The 24,523-nt window shown below is 46.4% G+C and overlaps 2 protein-coding genes across 2 annotated transcripts in view; one reads left to right on the forward strand and one right to left on the reverse strand.

Moving 5' to 3' along the window:
- DNAH7 (dynein axonemal heavy chain 7) overlaps positions 1-24,523 on the reverse strand; it is a 529,416-nt gene that overhangs the window by 396,106 nt on the left and 108,787 nt on the right. The window contains exons 9-10 of the mRNA XM_073546702.1: positions 23,449-23,568; positions 11,873-12,056 (exon numbers count right to left, since the gene is read on the reverse strand). Of these exons, the coding sequence (XP_073402803.1) occupies positions 11,873-12,056; positions 23,449-23,568 (304 nt within the window). The remainder of the gene's footprint in view (positions 1-11,872; positions 12,057-23,448; positions 23,569-24,523) is intronic.
- LOC141049822 (calmodulin-like) lies at positions 8,796-9,410 on the forward strand. Its single transcript, XM_073546634.1, has one exon. The coding sequence runs from the start codon at positions 8,909-8,911 to the stop codon at positions 9,248-9,250; it is 342 nt and encodes a 113-aa protein (XP_073402735.1). The 5' UTR covers positions 8,796-8,908; the 3' UTR covers positions 9,251-9,410.

Here is a 24,523-nt window from a genome sequence, read left to right on the forward strand (position 1 = left end):
TCAAAAATTGTTGCCCTACTCAGGCATCACTGGACTTCATCCTTTATCCACTGATATAGAAGGGTTAATGTTTTTTCCTCTGTTCTACATTTTGTTTAGTATTAACCAATATTACAGTCCCATATTCAAGGTTTCATATTTGGTCTAATATTTTCTTATCTCATATGTAACGTTCTGATGCTCTAAGAAAACTTTGCTATGGGTAGTATACTGTGAAAAGTGAGATAAAAAAGTTATCATAACATGTCAGTCAGAGGGGGGGGGACAAGTGGAAATGGGAACTATATTGTCCATAAATGGTATAAGAAGAACTATTCACAAGGGAATAAACAGAATTTATTTGCTCATAGATCATGTGTGCATTCCTTTCTTTAAGCTCTTGCAATTATAAGGGCCTAGTCTCTTAATTTGACCTCACTGGTAATTCCGTAATCTGTCTTTGGGTCAGAATATAAACAGCTACCACACCACCATGAAATCAGAAAACTCCATTCACTATAAGTTTGAGCTCAAAACTTGTAACTCTGCTCTCCATCTGGCCGAACAAATCTACTTCACCACCCTCATAACACCACTATCTGACAATTCAAAATGACTCTTCAAAACTTTCCACTCCCTCTTGAGCCATAAAGTACAGGTCCCAATCACCAACCTCGGTGCTGGCCACCTATTTCCAAGAAAAAAAAACCCTATCCGTCAGTGTCACAATTCCATGAAGTTGGGTTCCAAGTTTGTTGTCCCATATGAGATTTTGGCGGTAATTAATCCGGTGGCCTATAGATTAAAACTCTGTCTTTTCGCATCCCAAATGTATGACATAAATAACTGTTGAAGTGTCTCCTTCACTCCCAACTCATCCGGTTCCTGTGAATGACAGTTTTGTGTACGAGGTCCGAAAAAATTTTTGATTCTCGGAAAGTCTGTAATTCCCTCTAGTATCTCATTATCTCATCCATTGGAAGGGATACGGACCGGAGGAGAAATCCTGGGTGCCAGCTTGAGTCATAAAGGCCGATCGTCTGGTCAGGGCCTTCTATCGTAGGTTCCCTGGGAAGCATGGAGGTCCTCTACCCCACACCATAAGAGGGGATACTGATACAATTCTACCACTCACAGTATCCTAGGGACGCTGTGAATGACAACTCTGCCGACCTATGGGATCGAGAGCTTGCTGAGCTGTCTGGATTTTGATTGAACTGCCGTTACTAAGTCTCAAACAATCTATTAACAGCTAAATCTAATGGTCACTATTCCCTGCTGATTCTCCTGGATCTTTCTGTTGCATTTGACACTGGATCACCAGCTACTCCTCACTATGCTTCGCTCTCTCACCCTCAAAGAACCTGCTTTTTCTTGGTTTTCCTCCTACCTCTCTGACTGTTCCTTCACTGTATCATTTGCTGCCTGTTCTTATTCTCCTCTTACCATTTCTGTTGAGGTTCCTCAAAGTTTAATCCTAATCCCCTTCCTCTCTATACACTGCACCTATTGGACAAGCCATCAGCAGATTTGCTTTCCAGTACCATCAATATGCTGTTAATACACAATCATAAACATCTTCTCTTGACATTATCCCCACTTTAATACAAAATATCAGGGATTGTCTGTCCGCTGTCTCTAACATCATGTCCTCCCTCTAAAACTGAATCTCTCCAAAACTGAACTTCTTGTGCTTCCTCCCTTTACTAACCTATCTATACCCAAAATTACAATTTCCTTCGGTGGTTCAACCATAACTCCCAAGCAGCAAGCTCAATATTTTTGGGTCATATTTGACACAGAACTTGCTTTTATTCCCTGCATCTTAAAAATATCTCCATAGTTCTGCACCACCAAACATCTCTTCCTTCATCTCTGTGTTACGGGCTGGCGGAACGCACCAAATAATAAAGATGATATTTTAGGTGCGTTCGCAGCCCGGGGTCCCCCGTGCAGAGGTGTTAACTGCTGCTCGGTAATGTCGGACGCTATATGGCGGTATAATAACGGGACACACGGGGTTAACCTCACCCAATGTGTACAGAGGCGGACTCTTATCTCTCAGAGCCGCACAACCACCTAATAATAAATGCCGTAGCCTGTTATTGCCCACAGAGCTCGGCAGTGTGAGCACTAGCGTATAGTCACAGAACTCAGCCCTTAGACCGCAGGACTGAAGTCCCTCTAGACCGCTAGCACTCGGCACCGCGACTGCGATGCCAGCATAGATTAGCCACTGACAGGCACTGACTCGGACTCTAAACCCTAACCACATTTGTATTATCAGAGGGAAGGGGTTTCATAATGAGTCAGTCACCAGATACATGCATCCATCATCATACACTCCAAACAATTTCAGTCTATACTAGCGCACGGGCGAGCGGCCATGCAAACCTTTTATAGCCACGGGCGTCCGGGACCTTCCTGGCTTCTCGGATGGGCCAATCCGAACACGGGCAGGACCTGAGCACGTGACCCTCAATCTCCAATGGGAGATCACTCCACGGGCATGCTCAGTGGCCCGACATGAGGACTTAGTCCCTGGAGAATCTCGCTGCTGAGCAGCATGCATTGTCATAGCTGTGCCAGAGGTGGCAGCAGCTAGCAAACCCACGGAGTTGGCCTGGGCAGAGCGCCGGGACCGACGAATCTGCTGAGCAGGCTCCACTGCGGCCGAAGAATGGGAGACCGCTGGGTGCAAGGCTCTGGATTCCTGCTGTGCAGTGACAGGAACCCGACGCCTAACATTACCCCCCCCAGGGCCCCCTCCCCTCTGAGCCTCGCTACGCTCAAACGCCACAATGAGGAGCGGAGCGTGGATGTTCTCCTGTTGTGAGTTCATTTTCCCCTTCGTCACTGAGGTCTGGTGAACTCCCTATTCTGGTAAAGGAAGGTAATCAGCCTGATTATCAGGCACCTGAGCCTAATGAGGATGACTGGCTGAGTGGAGTCACGGACTGGAAATAAGGCTGCCGACGCCCTTCTGCCCTGCGGGTGATTTCTCTGTGGACTTCTAGGACACCAGTCTGATTCCTGCTCCTCTAAAGCTAAGTTTTCTGTTTTGCCTGTTAGCATTTTTGTTTTGTTTTTTGTTTTCCTTGCTTTTCTGTATTCCCTGCTGGGGTGAGCTGAATCTCCTTTTGCCTTTAGCTCTGTCTTCAGAATATTCCTGAGTACTGACATAGCTTTTTTGAAGCCTAGCGTCTTCAGGGCCTTTTTCACTGTCAGTCTGTTGGCTCTTATTTTCATAGGGTTTTTCACGGATTGCAGACAGCAGCCTTCCTGTCCTTTTCTGTCTAGTTAGCTTGGGCCTCAGTCTATCTTTCTGTCTGTGTTAGTATTTTCATCTTGCTTCACCGTCATTATATGTTGGGGGCTGCCTATTGCTTTGGGGTCTGCACTGGGGCAGTTTAGATTTCCCCTTTCTTTCTTTAGGCCTATTTAATTCTCCGGCTGTGATCGAGGGGTCTAGGGCATCGTAGGAACCCCCCACGGCTACTGCTAGTTGTGTTGATAGGTTCAGGGGTCTGCAATCCGGTAGCTGCCAACTTCTCTGGTTTTCTGAACTTAGCTAGCATTTCTGTTTTTGCCTCCAACGGTGACTCAATCATAACATTCTCCACTGGCTCCCAGGTCCGAGCCTCTGGACCATGACCCTTCCAATCCACCAAATAAAACTTTTTGCCCCGCATCACCTTGCATCCCACGATGGCATTGACCTCAAACTCGTCCGAAGACAAGTCTGATGTCCAGGCAGATGACTCGGAGAACCGGGACAAGTGAACAGGCTTAAGGAGGGACACGTGGAATGTATCAGAGATAGCCAAGTGTGGTGGAAGGGTCAGACGGTAGACCACAGAGCTGATCTGCTCGAGGACCTTGAAGGGGCCAATGTAGCGCGGTGCGAACTTACCGGACACTACCCGCAGCCTGATGTTTTGGGCGGAGAGCCACACCAAGTCGCCAGGGGCAAAAGTCGGATGCCCGGATAGCATCCTGGGTGCGATCCCAAATGTCGCGTTCCTCCACCGCCCAGTCTGCCACCCTGGAGTCGGTGGATGACACAGGCATGGGCACAGGGACATGCGGATGCTGGCCGTAATTTAGGAGGAATGGGGTCTGACCGGTGGAGTCGGCCACAGCATTGTTCAAAGCGAACTCTGCCCACGGCAGCAAGAATGCCCAGTTGTCCTGCCTGGCCGAGACAAAATGTCGAAGATATGTGATCAGGGTCTGGTTGGCTCTCTCTACCAACCCGTTCATCTCGGGATGATAGGCCGAGGAGAGATTCAGCTTAATGCTGAGCAGGGAACAAAGCTCTCTCCAAAACCGGGACGCAAACTGAGGACCCCAGTCACTGACAATCTTGTCCGGCATGCCATGCAGGTGGAAAACGTGCTTAATGAACAACACTGCCAGGCCCCGCGCAGAAGGTAACCGAGAGAGAGGTACCAGGTGCACCATCTTAGAGAAATGGTCGGTGACAACCCAAATGACCGTGCTGCCACTGGACTTGGGTAGCCCCACCACAAAATCCATACCGACCATCTCCCAGGGCCTGTCCTCCACCGGCAGAGGAAAAAGAAGCCCAGCGGGCCGCTGCCGAGAGGACCTATTCTGGGCGCAAGAGACGCACGCCTGAATATAGTCCCTGATGTCACGGGCCATATGCGGCCACCAGTACATCCTCACCAGAAGCTCAGAGGTCCGTTTTGTCCCGAAATGTCCACCCACCCTGGACGAATGAGCCCAAGAGAGGACCTCCGGTCGCAGACGGGCAGGGACAAATGTCTTGCCCGGAGGTACTGACTCAAGGGCAACCGGAGCCACAGTCCTCAGGCTCTCGGATGGGACAATCAGCCGAGGCTCCTCCTCTTCTTCCTCTGATGACACCACGGAGCGGGAGAGAGCATCGGCCCGGACGTTCTTCTCCCCGGAAAGAAAATGGAGGATGAAGTGGAACCGGGAAAAGAACAAAGACCATCTGGCCTGGCGAGAATTTAGCCGCTGGGCTGTTTGTAAATACACCAAGTTTTTGTGGTCGGTGAACACCTGGAAAGGGTGGTGCGCTCCCTCCAGGAGGTGTCTCCACTCCGAGAAGGCCAACTTCATCGCTAGCAACTCCCTGTCCCCGATGGCATAATTTCTCTCTGCCGGTGTGAAGGTCTTGGAGAAAAAGAAGCATGGGTGCTTCCGATCTTGCGTGTCCTTCTGAAACAGGACCGCTCCAGCACCGATGGAAGAGGCATCCACTTCCAGAATGAAGGGTTTATCTACATCGGGGAGATGTAGAATGGGAGCACTAGCGAAATGGGACTTAATGGAGGAGATGGCCTTGGAGACCGGTTCCGACCACAACTTGGGGTTTGCACCCTTCTTGGTGAGGGCTACCAAGGGTGCTACCAAAGTCGAGAAGTGGGGGATGAATTGGCGATAGTAATATATGAACCCCATAAAGCGCTGCACCGCTTTGAGAGAATGAGGTTCCTGCCAATCCATCACCGCCTGTAGCTTGGCAGGATCCATGGCCAATCCCCGGGCGGAGATGATATAGACCAGGAAAGGCAAGGACTTCTGCTCACACACTTCTCCAACTTGGCATAGAGGGAGTTTGCCTGCAGGCGATCGAAAACTTTGCAAACATCTCTCTGGTGGGAGTCAATATTTGGAGCATAGATGAGAATATCATCCAGATACACTACAACCGAGGTGGTAAGCATATCCCGGAAGATATCGTTCACAAAGTCTTGGAAGATGTCCGGGGCATTACAGAGGCCGAAGGGCATCACTAGGTATTCATAGTGCCCATCCCTGGTGTTAAATGCCGTCTTCCATTCGTCCCCATCACGGATGTGAATCAGGTTGTAAGCCCCTCCGCAGATCAAGTTAGGAAAACACCCTCGCTCCCCATAGCCTATCAAACAGCTCTGATATCAGGGGCAGAGGATACTTATTCTTAACAGTGATGGCATTAAGACCCCTGTAATCAATGCAATGACGTAGTTCCCCACTCCTCTTCTGGATGAAGAAGAATCCCGCCCCCGCTGGTGACACTGACTTCCTAATGAATCATCTTGCCAGATTCTCCCTGATGTATTGAGACATGGCCTCTGTCTCCGGGAGTGATAGAGGATAGACTCGACCCCGGGGAGGCTCAGCACCAGGCAAGAGGTCAATTGGACAGTCATAGGGGCGATGCGGTGGAAGGGTCTCCGCCGCCTTTTTGGAGAACACGTCCGCATACTGTCGATAGTGTTTGGGGAGCGAGGAGAGATCTGCGGGAACCTCGGTGGAGGCAACCTGAACATACTCCCTCAGACATCTACCATCACATGATTTACTCCACCCAATAATCCTCCCTGAGGACCACTCTATATGGGGGGAGTGGTACCGCAACCAGGGGACCCCTAGAAGTACCTGGTCAATACCCTTGGGCATGACGAGGAGGGATATCGTCTCCTGATGAGATGGGACCACTGAGAGTAACAAGGGGGCGGTCTGGTGGGTTATCTGTGAGGGTAGAGTGGCGCAGTTCACCACTCTGACGGTGACTGGTGTAGACATCATAACCAGGGGTATAGCGTGCCGTTGAGCGAAGGGTGATGACATAAAATTGCCCTCTGCCCCGGAATCCACGCAAACCTCCACCGCCAGAGTGGAAGAATCAACCTCAAGTGTCCCCTTAAAGGACAGCTTGGAGGAAAACGCCGCTGATTCTAGTGCGCCGCCTCCTACGGCCACTAGGCGCGAGCGTTCTCCCAGCTGCTGTGGGCACCGGTTGGCAAGGTGACCGGACTGCCGGCAAACATGACAGCTCACAGGAGCTCGAGCGGACCGGGGCCTGGATCCCTCACGGGAAGCCTCCAGACGCTCGGACGCCCAATCGGAAGATTCCAGAGGTTTAGCAAAGCTAGGTGCCAACCTAAACCTCTGCCTACACTGGGCCCGCTCCAACCTTCGCTCGGCGAAGCGAAGATCAATATGGGTGGAGACAGTGATAAGCTCCTCCAGTGTAGCGGGAATCTCCCTGGTGGCCAGAGCGTCCTTCACATGGCCAGCCAAACCTCTCCAGAATGCCGGAATGAGGACCTTATCTGGCCACTCTAACTCTGAGGCCAGCGTCCGGAACTGGATGGCAAAGTGGCTGACCATGGACGAGCCCTGTGATAATGTCAGCAGCCGGAGCGCGGTGTCATGGGTGACTCGTGGTCCCAGGAAGACCTGCTTCAGAGTGGCCAAGAACCGCGAGACACTCTGCACCACATGATCATCACGCTCCCACAGCGGTGTGGCCCACTCCAAAGCCCTGCCCAACAAGAGGGAAATAATAAATCCCACTTTAGCCCGCTCAAGGGGAATCGTGCGGCCAGCAGCTCCAGCTGTATAGAGCACTGGCTTACGAAACCCCTACAAGAAGCACTATCACCCGAGAACTTCTCGGGCAGCAGGAGGCGGGACAAAGTCGGGGCAGGGATGGCTGTGGTCACACGAGAGACAGCCTCTGTGGCTGCCTGAACAGCGACCGCAGTAACATCCGCAGCTGAGGCTGAACGCTCGAGAGCCGCCAACCTGCCCTGCAGCTGCCGGATGTACTGCAGCAGTCGCTGTTCATCCGCCATTACTAGCTAGACCCTGGCGCTAGTATAATGTTACGGGCTGGCAGAACGCACCAAATAATAAAGATGGCATTCTAGGTGCGTTCGCAGCCCGGGGCCCACCGTGCAGAGGTGCTAACTGCTGCTCGGTAATGACGGACGCTATATGGCGCTATGAGCGCTAGCGTATAGTCACAGAACTCAGCCCTTAGACCGCAGGACTGAAGTCCCTCTAGACCGCTAGCGCACGGCACCGCGACTGCGATGCCAGCAAGGGTTAAATCACGTGTGCAAGTGTGCACAGTGCCACTCAGGTGGACGCCACCAATCGCCCTGGGTTGGGCCAGGTAAGCGCACAGGTTGCGCAAGGCGTTGCACCGGCGTGACTGTCACTTGCCGCTGTTCGATAGTGCCCTGCAGTGGGCGACACCATCGGACGCTAGTGTGCAGATGGCTGGTATGCACTGTGGCCTATAGACTAGCCACTGACAGGCCCTGACTCGGACTCTAAACCCTAACCACTTTCGTATTATTAGAGGGAAGGGGTTTCATAATGAGTCAGTCACCAGATACATGCATCCATCATCATACACTCCAAACTATTTCAGTCTATACTAGCGCATGGGCGAGCGGCCATGCGAACCTTTTATAGCTACGGGCGTCCGGGACCTTCCTGGCTTCTCGGATGGGCCAATCCGAACACAAGCAGGACCTGAGCACGTGACCCTCGATCTCCAATGGGAGATCACTCTACGGGCATGCTCAGTGGCCCGACATGAGAACTTAGTCCCTGGAGAATCTCGCTGCTGAGCAGCATGCATTGTCATAGCTGTGCCAGAGGTGACAGCAGCTAGCAAACCCACGGAGTTGGCCTGGGCAGAGCGCCAGGACCGACAAATCTGCTGAGCAGGCTCCACTGCGGCCAAAGAAGAATGGGAGACCGCTGGGTGCAAGGCTCTGGATTCCTGCTGTGCAGTGGCAGGAACCCGACGCCTAACACTCTGTCTATGACCCTACCCATGCTTCCTGTTCTGCACTGACCTAAGACTAACATCCTCAACAATTCAAACCTCCCAGTTCCATCTCCAAGACATCTCTCACACTGCACCAGTTTTCTGGAATGCACTACCCCACAGAATCATATTAATACTTAGTCTGTGTCGAGCCGGTGAGGTTGTGACTGCTGAGCTGCTGCTGGAGCTGCACACTAATTATATCCATTGGAAATAGCTGACCAACTGACAGAAGAGCAGATCGCAGAGTTCAAAGAAGCCTTCTCACTATTTGACAAGGATGGCAATGGCACCATTACAACATAGGAGTTGGGCACAGTGATGAGGTCGCTCGGGCAGAACCCCACAGAAGCAGAACTGCAGGACATGATTAATGAAGTAGATGCTGATGGTAATGGAACATCTGACTTCCCTGAATTCTTGACTATGATGGCTAGAAAAATTAAGGACACTGATAGTGAAGATGAAATCATAGAAGCATTGCTTGTGCTTGACAAGGATGGAAACGGCTACATTAGCGCTGCTGAGCTCCGTCACGTGATGACAAATTTGGGAGAAAAGTTAACAGACGAAGAGATCGATGAAATGATCAGGGAAGTAGATATTGAGAGAGATGGCCAAGTAAATTATGAAGAGTTTGTACAAATGATGACAGCAAAGTAAAGATTGAACAGAATGAGTTAAATTTCTTGTACAAAGATGTTTATTTGCCTTTCTTTGTTTGCAACTTATCTGTAAAATGTTTCCCCCTTACTGTCACAACATGCATGTATAGTAATTTAGAATTACATTCATGTTTCCCATATTCCTGTCAATGTTTTTTCTTAAACTTTTTATTTAGTTTCCGTGGAAAAAGTTCATCAAGTAACAAATTTAGTCACACGGGAACATCCGGGCTTTTCAGTTTTAACGACAAAACTTTTTTTTTCTTTCCTTCCCCTCAAGTTGCATTTCTTCAAATTAATGCTTTGCCTCAAAATGTTGCTTTAAAACCACATAACTTTATACAGGTCTATCACCTCAATTAAGTATTCTAACTATTTCCTGTTCCCCTTTCTAAATTATCCTCTGAATCTGGTCCCTCCTATTCATGTCTCCCCACATCCTCCATGCACCCAATAGCTCTTGACAACTATACTTGGACAGATGCTTGTTGGTGACCGGCTCATGGAGTTTATTTGAAATGCCCAATATGTTATAATGATGGCTGATCCATTCATGAAAGCACCTTTTACCTATTCTGTCCCCCTATTTCCTCATAGACTGGAAGCTAGAATACATAGCTACATCGTAAACGCAGTTACAATGCATGATTTTTTTTTAAGTGCGGATTTACCTCATCTAATGCAAGTCTATGGGGAAATTCCACAAAGAAGACTGAGAATTCCCGCAAGAGAAAGTGACATGCTGCTGGATCACCCCCAGGGCAGGTGGGGTACTTACTCGGTACCGGGCCAGTGTCTTAAAGGGATGTGTCGCGGTGACAGTGACCGGTCCGTGACCCTGGGTGTCCATGTAAAATAGGTGGAAATAAAGTTTATGTGTAGATAAGTTCTTGACGCCACCTGTGGTATCTGGTCAGAAGGGGACCAGCGCTGCAGTGCAGATCCTCTGGGACAGATGGTGGGATGCAGCAGAGGTGTAATAGCTCTCCACAGGCAGAGCTGTAGTCCCAGGGCAGCAGTAGTAGATGTTGAGGTAGATGGTGTAGTGTTTAGGCACAGAGATGTAGCAGTGCTGATGGGGTTGACGCAGGAAGAAGGCAATGACACAGCTGAATGCAGTTCCAATGCTTTACTCATGTTTCTGGCATAGACAAGTGCCCGCTTCTGTGCCATGTCCTCCAGGTGAGGGGCTCAGCCAACTCCCAGGCACATGGAATACACCCTTCCAGCACTCCCTTTTGTGTGCCTTTTCTGAACGTCTCTTTACTAGCGCTAATCTGAAGTACTTGCAGTTATGAATTACACTCAAGTTCCTCTTTCTTGCTGTTACTTAGAACTCCACTCGCATGACAGGCAGCTGTAGCCTTCTTCAGGGACTCCTTACAATCATGTCCCGGCTCACACACGTTGCTACTGTGTCGTCGAGTCTTAGGTGGGAATAAAGTGGTCACAACTTCTATTCCTCCGGTTTCTGCTGTAGAACCATTAGCATTCACACAGCCTCTGATACTGGCACCCGGCCTTTGGCGCATAAGCTTAGGAATGAGCTCTGCTCTAGCTCCAATCCCCAGCTCTTCTCCACACGTTCCATCCTTTTTTATCTTTCCTTCTGAAGAACTGATCTTTCTCTTCCTTTCCTTGCCAGCAGCTCCAGCTCACAGGAGGCTGCTGCATATACGTCCTCTCACTCCATCCCTCTCTGGGGAACTCTCTCCTAACTTCCTGTCAGTTTTCCCCTCTTTAGTGCAAACTAAGCTCCACCCACCTCCCAGCACCCTTCATGAACCAAGCAGGGGCCATAGAGGGTGCTCTGCTGTTCTAAGGTGTCTGTGCTGGGTGCAGGTGCTGGAGTCTGGTCAGGTGCCCCCATTTTACCTGAGGAGTGGGATACTACATCTCAGGAGGATATGCAGTACCTATGTGGAGACTGAACCCTCAGGGGCGCCACACTGCGGCTCGGAAACCTGCACCACCAGGGATTTTATTCAGTGTAAAAAAGAAGCACAGTGGGCATGAGATTTCTATTAATCCCATCCTCTGTGCTTCTACTGTACAACGCAGCGTTTTCGACACAGTGAAAATACGCTCCATCCAGAATGCTAGTATTACTGATTGTGGGCACACGGCGTAATGGGCAGTGAAACCTGCAATCTCTCTTGTCTGAGCAATACGGATATCATCGGGTTTTTCAGAGTGGATAACAAGTTCGGGAGGTAGGTGGGAGGGGAAAGAAGCAGGAACAGGGTTCTATGGCCAACCATTTCACAACGGTGTGTGTCTATTGTATGTAAATATGAGAGGTTTACTTCAAAATTCTTTTTGTTTTAAACCTTACAAGTGGTGTCACTAATAAGCCACTCACATTTTTTCCAGGTAAGAAAATTCACATGTGGCAACCAGCCTACCTCTAAATCTGTAGGCACAAGGAGAGCCTGATGCCACGCAATCATTCACGGACCGGTGTGAGCAGCACATGAAGAAGACAGGGTTTACTGAAGGTGTGCTAATATTCCAATTAAAAGTGGTCATGTGAATCTACGTGGTCATTTGGTAGTGCTGAAGTGTCACTGATAAGAAGAATGTGTTAATATAATGTGCCACATGTAATGCCCATACTCACTTGTGGTTGTACGATGAGATCTGTATAGTCCTGCATGGATGCTAGAGCAAGGCTCTGCAGCTGTCCTGTCATCAGTGCAGCAGCACAATTAAAGAATGATTCAAGTCTCTTATAGTTGCTGCTGCTGGGAATTTGCTTTCTCTTGTTTCCTTGGTAATAGATGTTCTGAATTTCTGGAAACCATCTACGAAAATTGATGAATTGTAAAATCATCTCTATTATCACTCAAAAATAATTACTGACTATGCAGGCTTGGCAATATTGCAGAAAAAGTGACTTGTCTTGTCATATATACTGTATATGTTATACTTTGTGTGAAATTAACGTCCTGACCAAAAATTTTACATGTCCAAAATTATTGTGGCCTTTCGCAATTTTCCTCTCCCATCACCCAAGGTGAGAGGTGAAAATAGGCACTTGCCTAAGGCACCATTTAGCTTTTACTCTAAAGGGGGTTTTACACTAAGCGATATCGCTAGCAATATCGCTAAAACGTCACTGGTTTTGTGACGTTATAGCGATATTGCTAGCGATATCGCTATGTGTGATACTTACCAGCGACCGGCTCCCCCGCTGTCCATCGCTGATCGCGCGAGAATGTCCGGCTCCATTTCTCGTCGGGCGCTTCCTGCTGAGACTTCCTGCTGTGATGACGAGCGACGCGTGGAGGCGGGCGGGAGGACGTCAGGATCGCTGTGTGTGAAAGGTGAGTATCGTGCGCTGCGTCGCTGCTGCATCGCTGTGAGATCTTTCTGTGTGAAAGCTCACTAGCGATCATTTAGCGATGCACCAGCGATCCTGACCGGGTCGGATCGCTGGTGCATCGCTAAATGTAAAAGGGCCTTTAGGGAGTGTAATTTATTCAAGAAAAAATAACTTTGTATGCATATTTAATCCACTTTATGCCATATCACAGCCGCTGGATATATAGTGTAGACCAGACCTAGGCAAAGTGGGGCCCACGGTCCATATCCGGCCCTCTGGCTGTCTCACTTTGGCCCACAGACTGAGAAAGTCATGGGGCTGGAAAACAGAGACCACAGGCTGCACCGTGCCTGCCCACTCTCTGTCTCTATCTGCGCTGACTTCATTGGTGGAGTAGGGGACTCCGGCCACTTCCTCTGCCAATCAGCGTGCGAAACAGCTGACCCGATTACGTCATTTCATCGTGTCAGCTGTGTACTGCGGAGAGAAGAATGTCAAAAAAACTGACCATCACATCCAAACATAGACTAGGTGTGAACAGGTGCTTACCTAGAGTCTCCAACTCATATATAATCAAATAAATAAGGCAGCACTCTGTATCACCATAGCTTGCAAACATGAAATATAAAAGTTGTACTGCATTAGAAATATGAAAAATTGAGAAAGCTTAGCGCATAACTTGGCCAATTCATGTGTACCTGGAAGCCACGATAAGGCCACAAAGATATAGATTTCAGTCCAAGAGAGGATTCACAGGTTCCCGTACACATGAAGACTTTAGTATAAGAGAGGTTTGGCAGTGTTAGGTCCTGGAAAACGAGAAGTGCCTTAATGTGGCCACAGGTACACATGAGTTGGCCAATTTATGCGCTAAGCATTCTCAATTTTTCACATTTCTAATGCAGTTAAGCAGTTCAACTTTCATATTTCATGTTTGCAAGCTATGGCGCTACGATGTACTGCAGAGTGTCAGCACACCGGAGACAGAACCAGAAGCAGAGCGCCGGCGAACGGTACCGAGGCGAGTATGTGATGTTCTTTTTTCATGTGTATGGGATGTTTGGGTGGAAATGGGGAGGCTGTGTGTGGATCATGCAGTATATATAGGGAGGCTGTGTGGGGCTCATGCAGTATACAGTGGGGCAAAAAAGTATTTAGTCAGTCAGCAATAGTGCAAGTTCCACCACTTAAAAAGATGAGAGGCGTCTGTAATTTACATCATAGGTAGACCTCAACTATGGGAGACAAACTGAGAAAAAAAAATCCAGAAAATCACATTGTCTGTTTTTTTTTCATTTTATTTGCATATTATGGTGGAAAATAAGTATTTGGTCAGAAACAAGCAATCAAGATTTCTGGCTCTCACAGACCTGTAACTTCTTCTTTAAGAGTCTCCTCTTTCCTCCCCTCATTACCTGTAGTAATGGCACCTGTTTAAACTTGTTATCAGTATAAAAAGACACCTGTGCACACCCTCAAACAGTCTGACTCCAAACTCCACTATGGTGAAGACCAAAGAGCTGTCAAAGGATACCAGAAACAAAATTGTAGCCTTGCACCAGGCTGGGAAGACTGAATCTGCAATAGCCAACCAGCTTGGAGTGAAGAAATCAACTGTGGGAGCAATAATTAGAAAATGGAAGACATACAAGACCACTGATAATCTCCCTCGATCTGGTGCTCCACGCAAAATCCCACCCCGTGGGGTCAGAATGATCACAAGAACGGTGAGCAAAAATCCCAGAACCACGCGGGGGGACCTATTGAATGAACTGCAGAGAGCTGGGACCAATGTAACAAGGCCTACCATAAGTAACACACTACGCCACCATGGACTCAGATCCTGCAGTGCCAGACGTGTCCCACTGCTTAAGCCTGTACATGTCCGGGCCCGTCTGAAGTTTGCTAGAGAGCATTTGGATGATCCAGAGGAGTTTTGGGAGAATGTCCTATGGTCTGATGAAACCAAACTGGAACTGTTTGGTAGAAACACAACTTGTCGTGTTTGGAGGAAAAAGAATACTGAGTTGCATCCATCAAACACCATACCTACTGTAAAGCATGGTGGTGGAAACATCATGCTTTGGGGCTGTTTCTCTGCAAAGGGGCCAGGACGACTGATCCGGGTACATGAAAGAATGAATGGGGCCATGTATCGTAAGATTTTGAGTGCAAACCTCCTTCCATCAGCAAGGGCATTGAAGATGAAACGTGGCTGGGTCTTTCAACATGACAATGATCCAAAGCACACCGCCAGGGCAACGAAGGAGTGGCTTCGTAAGAAGCATTTCAAGGTCCTGGAGTGGCCTAGCCAGTCTCCAGATCTCAACCCTATAGAAAACCTTTGGAGGGAGTTGAAAGTCCGTGTTGCCAAGCGAAAATCCAAAAACATCACTGCTCTAGAGGAGATCTGCATGGAGGAATGGGCCAACATACCAACAACAGTGTGTGGCAACCTTGTGAAGACTTACAGAAAACGTTTGACCTCTGTCATTGCCAACAAAGGATATATCACAAAGTATTGAGATGAAATTTTGTTTCTGACCAAATACTTATTTTCCACCATAATATGCAAATAAAATGAAAAAAAAACAGACAATGTGATTTTCTGGATTTTTTTTTCTCAGTTTGTCTCCCATAGTTAAGGTCTACCTATGATGTAAATTACAGACGCCTCTCATCTTTTTAAGTGGTGGAACTTGCACTATTGCTGACTGACTAAATACTTTTTTGCCCCACTGTATATAGGGAGGCTGTATGGGGCTCATGCAGTATATGGGGAGGCTGTGTGTGGATCATGCAGTATATATAGGGAGGCTGTGTGGGGCTCATGCAGTATATATAGGGAGGCTGTGTGGGGCTCATGCAGTATATATAGGGAGGCTGTGTGGGGCTCATGCAGTGTATATAGGGAGGCTGTGTGGGGCTCATGCAGTATATGGGGAGGCTGTGTGGGGCTCATGCAGTATATATAGGGAGGCTGTGTGGAGCTCATGTAGTAAATATAGGGAGACAGCGTGAGGCTCATGCAGTGTATATAGGGAGGCTGCGTGGGGCTCATGCAGTATATATAGCGAGGCTGTGTGGAGCTCATGCAGTATATATAGGGAGGCAGCGTGAGGCTCATGCAGTGTATATAGGGAGGCTGCGTGGGGCTCATGCAGTATATATAGGGAGGCTGTGTGGGGCTCATGAAGTATATGGGGAGGCTGTGTGGGGCTCATGCAGTATACATAGGGAGGTTGTGTGGAGCTCATGCAGTATATATAGGGAGGCTGCGTGAGGCTCATGCAGTGTATATAGGGAGGCTGCGTGGGGCTCATGCAGTATATATAGGGAGGCTGCGTGGGGCTCATGTAGTATATATGGGGAGGCTGTGTGAGGTTCATATAGTATATCTAGGGAGGTAGCGTGGGGCTCATGCAGTATATATAGGTAGGCTGTGTGGAGTTCATGCAGTGTATATAGGGAGGCTGCATGGGGCTCTTGCAGTATACAGTATATGGAGAGGCTGTGTGGGGCTCATGCTGTATATAGGGAGGCTGCGTGGGGATCATGCAGTATATATAGGGAGGCTGCTCGGGGCTCATGCCGTATACAGGGAGGCTGCGTGGGGCTCATGCAGTATATATAGGGTGGCCTGGGCCTCATGCTGTATATAGTGAGGCTGCGTGGGGCTCATGCTGTATATAGAGAGGCTGCGTGGGGCTCATGCTGTATATAGGGAGGCTGCGTGGGGCTCATGCTGTATATGGGGGAGGCTGTGTGGGGCTTATGCTGTATATGGGGGAGGCTGTGTGGGGCTCATGCTGTATATGGGGGAGGCTGTGTGGGGCTCATGCTGTATATAGAGAGGCTGCGTGGGGCTCATGCTGTATATAGAGAGGCTGCGTGGGGCTCATGCTGTATATAGGGAGGCTGCGTGGGGCTCATGCTGTATATAGGGAGGCTGCGTGGGGCTCATGCTGTATATGGGGGAGGCTGTGTGGGGCTCATGCTGTATATGGGGGAGGCTGTGTGGGGCTCATGCTGCATATACGGAGGCTGTGTGGGGGCTCTTACAGTATATAAGGGGCTGTTGGGGGGCTCATACGATATACAGAAGAGGCTGTTCTTGGTTTCAAACGATATATGGGGGATGTCAGCATACTTTATTCTGCTCAATATTAAGTGATGCAATATAATTATCAATCCACAGGTCAACGAAAAAAAAATTTTTTTCTGGTGTCCAAAATATTTTAATGAATTTGGGGTATTTTTGGGGTGCTGATTCTGAATATGTCATCAGTTTTGCCAGATTGGCTCAAGTTTTTGAGATTTTTGGTATCTTATTTATAGCACTTGTTGGTAAATGCGACGCATCATCTCATTAATTTCTTTGGATTAGTACTTGAACTGAGCAGTTCTCAATATAGTTTTGTGTTAATTAGTGTTCTAAAAGTTTGTTCATAGCTTGATTTTTGCACTAACTTTATGTTGTTGTCTGTTTTCCAGTGAAAAGCATGAACTCATCAAGAAGAAGTTGTCTTAACGATCCAGACTCATTCTGTTACATTTGTGGTGAATACACACTGCCAAAACATAGAAGAAACATAACAGACTTCGTAAAAAAAGTGTATTTTGCCTATTTTGGGGTTATGCTTGGGGACCAAGACAAGTTTTGGGCACCACACATAGTGTGCAAAGCATGTATCGAATTATTACGAAAATGGAGCAAAGGACAAAGAAAAAGCTTCAAATTTGGTGTTCCAATGGTGTGGAGAGAGCCAAAAAATCATCATGATGACTGTTATTTCTGTGCAGTGCAAGTGCAAGGATTCAATAAGCATAAGAAACGAAAATGGGAGTAACATGGAATCTGCAAGAAGGCCTGTCCCTCATTGTGAAGATGTGCCTGTACCTGTGTTTACCATAAATAACAGTCATCATGATGATTTTTTGGCTCTCTCCACACCATTGGAACACCAAATTTGAAGCTTTTTCTTTGTCCTTTGCTCCATTTTCGTAATAATTCGATACATGCTTTGCACACTATGTGTGGTGCCCAAAACTTGTCTTGGTCCCCAAGCATAACCCCAAAATAGGCAAAATACACTTTTTTTACGAAGTCTGTTATGTTTCTTCTATGTTTTGGCAGTGTGTATTCACCACAAATGTAACAGAATGAGTCTGGATCGTTAAGACAACTTCTTCTTGATGAGTTCATGCTTTTCACTGGAAAACAGACAACAACATAAAGTTAGTGCAAAAATCAAGCTATGAACAAACTTTTAGAACACTAATTAACACAAAACTATATTGAGAACTGCTCAGTTCAAGTACTAATCCAAAGAAATTAATGAGATGATGCGTCGCATTTACCAACAAGTGCTATAAATAAGATACCAAAAATCTCAAAAACTTGAGCCAATCTGGCAAAACTGATGACATATTCAGAATCAGCACCCCAAAAATACCCTAAATTCGATGAAATATCTTTGGCACCAAAAATGCTGTTGACCAGTGAATAATAATAATTATAATATATTAATATTGAGCAGAGTTAATTTCAGCCTATTGGTTCGGCCCGCCACAATAATCACGGTCTCTCATGTGGCCCTTCGGGAAAATTAATTACCCACCCCTGGTGTAGACTGATCTTGGTTGTAGAGTGGCCCTGTCTTGCAGTAGCAGCCTGTTACCTGTGACAGACACATGCGTGTGTGTGACTACAATTTGTGTCATTGGAGAGTGTGTATGTGTTTGTGACTGTAGTATGTGTAATGTGTATGTGTGAGTGGAGTGTGTGTAATATGTGTAATTTGCGTGTTTGTGTGACTGGACTGTGTGTAAGTGTGTGTGCTTGTGTGTGTGACCAAAGTGTATAGGTGTGACTGAAGTGTATGTCTATATTACAAGAGTGTGTGCAGGTGTACACTGTGTCTGTAGAGTGTGTACAGGTGTATAATGTGTTTGCCTGGAGTGTGTGTGTGTGTGTGTAATTGGAGTTTGTGTATATGTGTAACTTTTGCGTGTTTATGCGTGTGTGACCGAAGTATATGAGTGTACATTTAGTGTGAATATATGTGTGTGTGACTGAAGTGTATGTGTGTATTACAGTAGTGTGTGCAGGGGTACAGTGCAGGTGACTAGAGTATGTATAGGTGTTTGATGTCTGTGTGTGTGTATGTGTGAGTTCTACGTGAATGTGTGCAGGTGTACAGTGTGTGACTAGAGTGTGCGCATATGTACAGTGTGTGACTGGAGTGTATACAAGATGTGTGTGTCTGTAATATGTGAGTAACTTGGGTGTGTGTGACTGAAGTGTGTGTGTAATTGGAGTATGTGTAAATGTGTGTACCTGTAGTATGTGTACGTGTGTGATTAAACTGTATGTGTTTGACTGTGGTGTGTGTTACCACAGTGTATAAATGTGACGGGAGTGTGTGTATATGTGTATGACTGAACTGTATGTGTGCACAAGTGTGCAGTGTGTGTGACAGAGAGTATGCGGCTGAGCAGACTGTGTGACGATATTATCTCATAGTTTGAGTAGTGTATATAAGTGTGTGCTTGTAAAATATATACAATAGATGTGCAGAATGTTTGCAAGAACAATCACAATGCTTTTTTCTTTTCTAATGTTTTTGAGTGAAAATGCAAAATGAGGGCCCCCCCCATGTAATTCTAATACATATGACAGCTATAAACTAGGGGTGCATCTTAAAGACTTTGGCCTTGATTAATTTAGACTGGTCTTTGTACATCAATTTTAATGAGGGATGGGAAGGAATAAGATGCACCAAATACATTAAAAGGCACACGTCACTTAATTTATTCAGCGCATCTTATCAGTGGCGTGCTCCTGTGGGCGCCTTGCCAGAAATGTTACTCCAGTCAGGGTGAAATTAATTTGTCAGGCGGGCCACTCCTCCCTAGCCACTTGGTGGCTTGGTGGTTCACTTTGGTGGAGATGGTTGAAAGTGGTGTGAACAAACAAAAAGTTTTAATTTTGAGTCTTTTCAAATTATTTTACACCAAAATTCAGGTGAAGTAGAAACAACAGCTGTGAAGGGAGAAGTGCACAATAGGTTTGACTCACCTGGGGTGGTTGGGTACAGACACAACCACAGAAAAGGTTCCAAAACTAGCTGCCGCTGCCACGTGGCTGGGTGAGAAACCCACCAGATGTGAACTAGGATAATAATCATGTTTAGAATAGGCTGAGCTGCTGAAAAAGAAATCTCTTCCTGTGATATTCCTTCAAGGGTCTTTATTAACCACTACGTGTTTCCACGACATACCAGCATCTCAAGAGTTAAAAGAAAAAGATTTTTTTTTTACACTGCATCTCCAAATCCAACTTCCCCCGGGCACTTCCCGGGCAACAACGGTCCCTCTTCCAGGCGACCCCCCAGCAATGGAGACACAGTCTAAGTTAACTTTAACATTCTCTTTACTGAATACTTCACACGTTACATCCACAGTTGGTACATCATGGAATTCGCTTGTTTCCTCATCTTTCCCTTTCTGACTGTTGCTTCTGTGCAGTACACGCCAGGACCGGACCATCCTAAACTGCTCCTCAGTTCCTTCCTGGCCTGACCTCGCCATGATGACAATTCCTTCTGCCTGTTTCACCCCAGATTCAAAATCATCAGTCATCAGGTTTGGTTGCCTCTGGTAAAGCATCTGGCCCGTCTCGTCAAAGCTCCAACTACCTTCAACTCCTCATTCCAACCGACTCCTGCCCTAAAGGCATCTACCCAGGCGATGAGTCGCCACATCTTTCCTTCCCTGTTCTGGCCCACTGCTACGATGCACAGTGGCCGTGGATAACGTGGGCTGCAGTGCTTTAACGTTACGTGGCTGCCGAGCTGTCCGGACCTATGGCCCATGTGGACATTTGGGCACCCTGGCCCCGTCTGACCTAACTTCCTAGAAACTCCTGTCTTAACACCCGGCAGCCCCTCCTACACTTAACCCTCTATGAACATCCTTTCAATCATACCTAACAGTGCACATTAGTATGCCCCATCTAGTGGCCCACAAATGATCTACACTTACCCTTGTCTATAAGAACTATATACTAAAGTGCCCTCCTCTAATGTCCCCAAAAGGATGCACTTTACTGACCCTAAACTGTACAGGAACATCAGTCACATTACATCATATATATTTTGACACTAAGAAACACAACACAACATCATACAGTTCTCCAAAGGATGGTAACACATATATAAATGTGGCAGTACCATAAAACATGAGTGATAATACATATTTCTATGTAGCAGTACCGCAAGCATTTATCATAGACATTATCAACATTAACATACAGTATGTAAACATCAACAGATGAAAGACAATTAGAAGAAGGGAAGCAAAAAGGTCATTCTACAGTGCTTTGCTAAAGTATTCAGCCCCCTGGAACGTTTCATCCTTTTCCCACATATCATGCTTCAAACATACAGATACCAAATGTAAAATTTTGGTGACGAATCAACAATAAGTGGGACACAATTGTGAAGTTGAATGAAATTTATTGGTTATTTTAAATTTTTGTGAAAATTCAAAAACTGAAAAGTGGGGCGTGCAATATTATTCAGCCCCTTTAACTTAATACTTTGTTGCGCCACCTTTTGCTGCGATTACAGCTGCAAGTTGCTTGGGGTATGTCTCTATCAGTTTTGTACATCGAGAGTCTGAAATTCATGCACATTCTTCCTTGGCAAACAGCTCTAGCTCAGTGAGGTTTGATGGAGATCGTTTGTGAACAGCAGTTTTCAGCTCTTTCCACAGATTCTCGACTGGATTCAGGTCTGGACTTTGACTTGGCCATTCTAATACCTGGATATGTTTATTTGTGAACCATTCCATTGTAGATTTTGCTTTATGTTTGGGATCATTGTCTTGTTGGAAGACAAATTTCAGTCCCAGTCTCAGGTCTTTTGCAGACTCCAACAGGTTTTCTTCAAGAATGTTCCTTTTATTTGGCTCCATCCATCTTCCCATCAATTTTAACCATCTTCCCTGTCCCTGCTGAAGAAAAGCAGCCCCAAACCATGATGCTGCCACCACCATGTTTGACAGTGGGGATGGTGTGTTCAGGGTGATGAGCTGTATTGCCTTTATGCCAAACATATCGTTTGGCATTGTTGCCAAAAAGTTCAATTTTGGTTTCATCTGACCAGAGCACCTTCTTCCACATTTTTGGTGTGTCTCCCAGGTGGCTTGTTGCAAACTTTAAATGACACTTTTTATGGATATCTTTGAGAAATGGCTTTCTTCTTGCTACTCTTCCATATAGGTCAGATTTGTGCAGTGTACGACTGATTGTTGTCCTATGGACAGACTGTCCCACCTCAGCTGTAGATCTCTGCAGTTCATCCAGAGTGATGATGGGCCTCTTGGCTGCATCTCTGATCAGTCTTCTCCTTGTTTGAGGTGAAAGTTTAGAGGGATGGCCGGGTCTTGGTAGATTTGCAGTGGTATGATACGCCTTCCATTTCAATATTATCGCTTGCACAGTGGTCCTTGGGATGTTTAAAGTTTTGGAAATCATTTTGTATCCAAATCCAGCTTTAAACTTCTCAACAACAGTATCATGGACCTGCCTGTTGTGTTCCTTGGTCTTCATGATGCTCTCTGTGCTTCAAACAGAACTCTGAGACTATCACAGAGTAGGTGCATTTACACGGAGACTTGATTACATACAGGTGGATTATATTTATCATCATTAGTCATTTAGGACAACATTGGATCCTTCAGAGATCCACAATGAACTTCCGGAGTGAGTTTGCTGCACTGAAAGTGAAGGAGCCGAATAATATTGCACGCCCCACTTTTCAGTTTTTGAATTTCCACAAAAATTTAAAATAACCAATAAATTTCATTCAACTTCACAATTGTGTTCCACTTGTTGATTCTTCACCAAAAATTTACATTTGGTATATTTATGTTTGAAGCTTGATATGTGGGAAAAGGTTGAAAAGTTCCAGGGGGCCGGATACTATCACAAGGCACTGTATCTCACCCCGATACAATTATTATCCTAGTTCAGGAAGCTAGTAGATTTCTCGCGAAAACTTTTGTGAAAACACTTTATGGGCGCTAAAGTGCTTGTACCACAACTTTGTTCGCCTTTACTATTTTAAGACGCATGTAATAATTGCCATATAACCGAAATTAAATGAAATCTCCATTTTCATTGGCTGATTGGGGTAGATGACAGTTTATAGTTTTGATAAACATGCCCCCCATGTTTTAAGCATTTACCATGGCATTTTTTACAAGTGTCTTTGATGGTATTTTTTATCTTGTTACCTTTTCTTCATAGATTTTTTAGGTGTTTCTGAAGTACCATAGAGAAGTCTTTGCAAAAGAACAAAAATGCCAAGCTACCGAAAATACATTAGAACATTGTGTTTAAGGCCAACTAACACATTTGGGAAATCTTAATGAAAAATAGGAACAGAATGTAGGGCAAAATAAAACTTTCCCTAGCAAAAGCGAAAACTTTGCTAAGAAAACGTTAGAGATGCTCATTTCTTTGCCCGTACTGCACAATACAACAATGGTTATGATCACAGGAATACATCTTTAGCATGTGTTCTAAGAGCAATGATCAATTTCTGGGAACTAGACATATAATCTATACAATGCATTATATATATATATATACACACACACAATATATACTGTACAATAGAAAAAGCTAAAATTCTCAATAAATTCAAAGGAAAGGCCAGATTTTTCCTATTCACTGTAAAGCATCAGTCTAGTCACATATTTATGTACCCCTCTTATAACTCTGTTGGAACACAATGACCGAAGAAAGTTAGGTGGACGAATAATCTAACAAATTATTCAGTAACATTTATATTCTTTCTTACTTCTTAAGTAGTCTTTCTTTGGCAGAATCAATATGTCTCATAACAAGATTTTGGAAAATGGATAACTCCATTGACTCCTGGCGGTTGTGAAATTCATCAGTATCAACAAGACGTAATTGCCTTTGGAAATAAAAAAAGAACAAAGTTAAAAATGTACGGTACATTAAAGATAAAGAAAAGCACAAATAATTGCACCTTATTACTAATGGCTGTATTCACAGTGCGGTTTTGGTATAGTTTTGTACACCCTGAGAGGCAGTGACTGATGTCATATGCGAGGGTCACTATGTGTCCCCTCAGGATGCGCACAGATGTGTATTGAGGCTGTGGTATACAGCCACTCAGGACTTTATACGGGACACTGCTCCACTTTGGCTGTCACGTCAGGCCCTGCCAGCAAAGGAGCTTGGAAAAAGTCCACAAACCTCTGTTGGGGCTGACTACGACAGAGACAGTAATGACGGGGTAACCTGAAGTGAGGGTGACAAAGGTCCCGTTTCCCCCAAGGTATATTTGTGTGGCGGCTCTTAAGTGTTGGCAGTGTCAAGGGCCCGGACATGTGGCTGCCATCTGCCCCCTGACATCTGAACCCATGGACTGCGGATATACTCGCCGTATCTCTATGTATGCCCAGCCAGTCTGTACCGCCACTACAGGCATTGCTGGCAGCGAACCCCAACTGTGCCAGATACTCATCAATGGGTACCAAACAGAGGCTCACTTGGACTCAGAGAGCTTAGTGACTCTGGTCCATGGGTCCCATGTTGCCGGGGACAAAACCAAAGGATGGAAAGTGGAGGTGGTGGGTATACATGGGGAACTCAGAGAGTACCCGACCACGGAGGTTACTTTTTCCACACCGTGTGGAGACGTCAAACATGTGGTAGGAGTGGCAAAGACCCTTTCATATGGGACTGTTTGGGAAGAGAGTTGCCCCTATTCTGGTCCCTGTGGGAGACCAGGGTTAACCCTCTAAGGTAAATGCTGTTCTGGGCGCAGAACCAGAACATCCCAAGTCAGGGATACCTGCCATAGGGGTCGCCAACCTAGGGATAGAGTGTAACCCCGATAGGTT

The sequence above is a fragment of the Dendrobates tinctorius genome, unplaced genomic scaffold, assembly GCF_039654945.1.
Source record: "Dendrobates tinctorius isolate UK_male_01 unplaced genomic scaffold, ASM3965494v1 ptg000150l, whole genome shotgun sequence".
In the NCBI taxonomy this organism is placed as follows: domain Eukaryota; kingdom Metazoa; phylum Chordata; class Amphibia; order Anura; family Dendrobatidae; genus Dendrobates; species Dendrobates tinctorius.

Coding starts and splice junctions, on each gene's coding strand:
- LOC141049822 (XM_073546634.1), top strand. CDS start 8,909: ATGAGGTCGCTCGGGCAGAACCCCACAGAAGCAGAACTGCAGGACATG.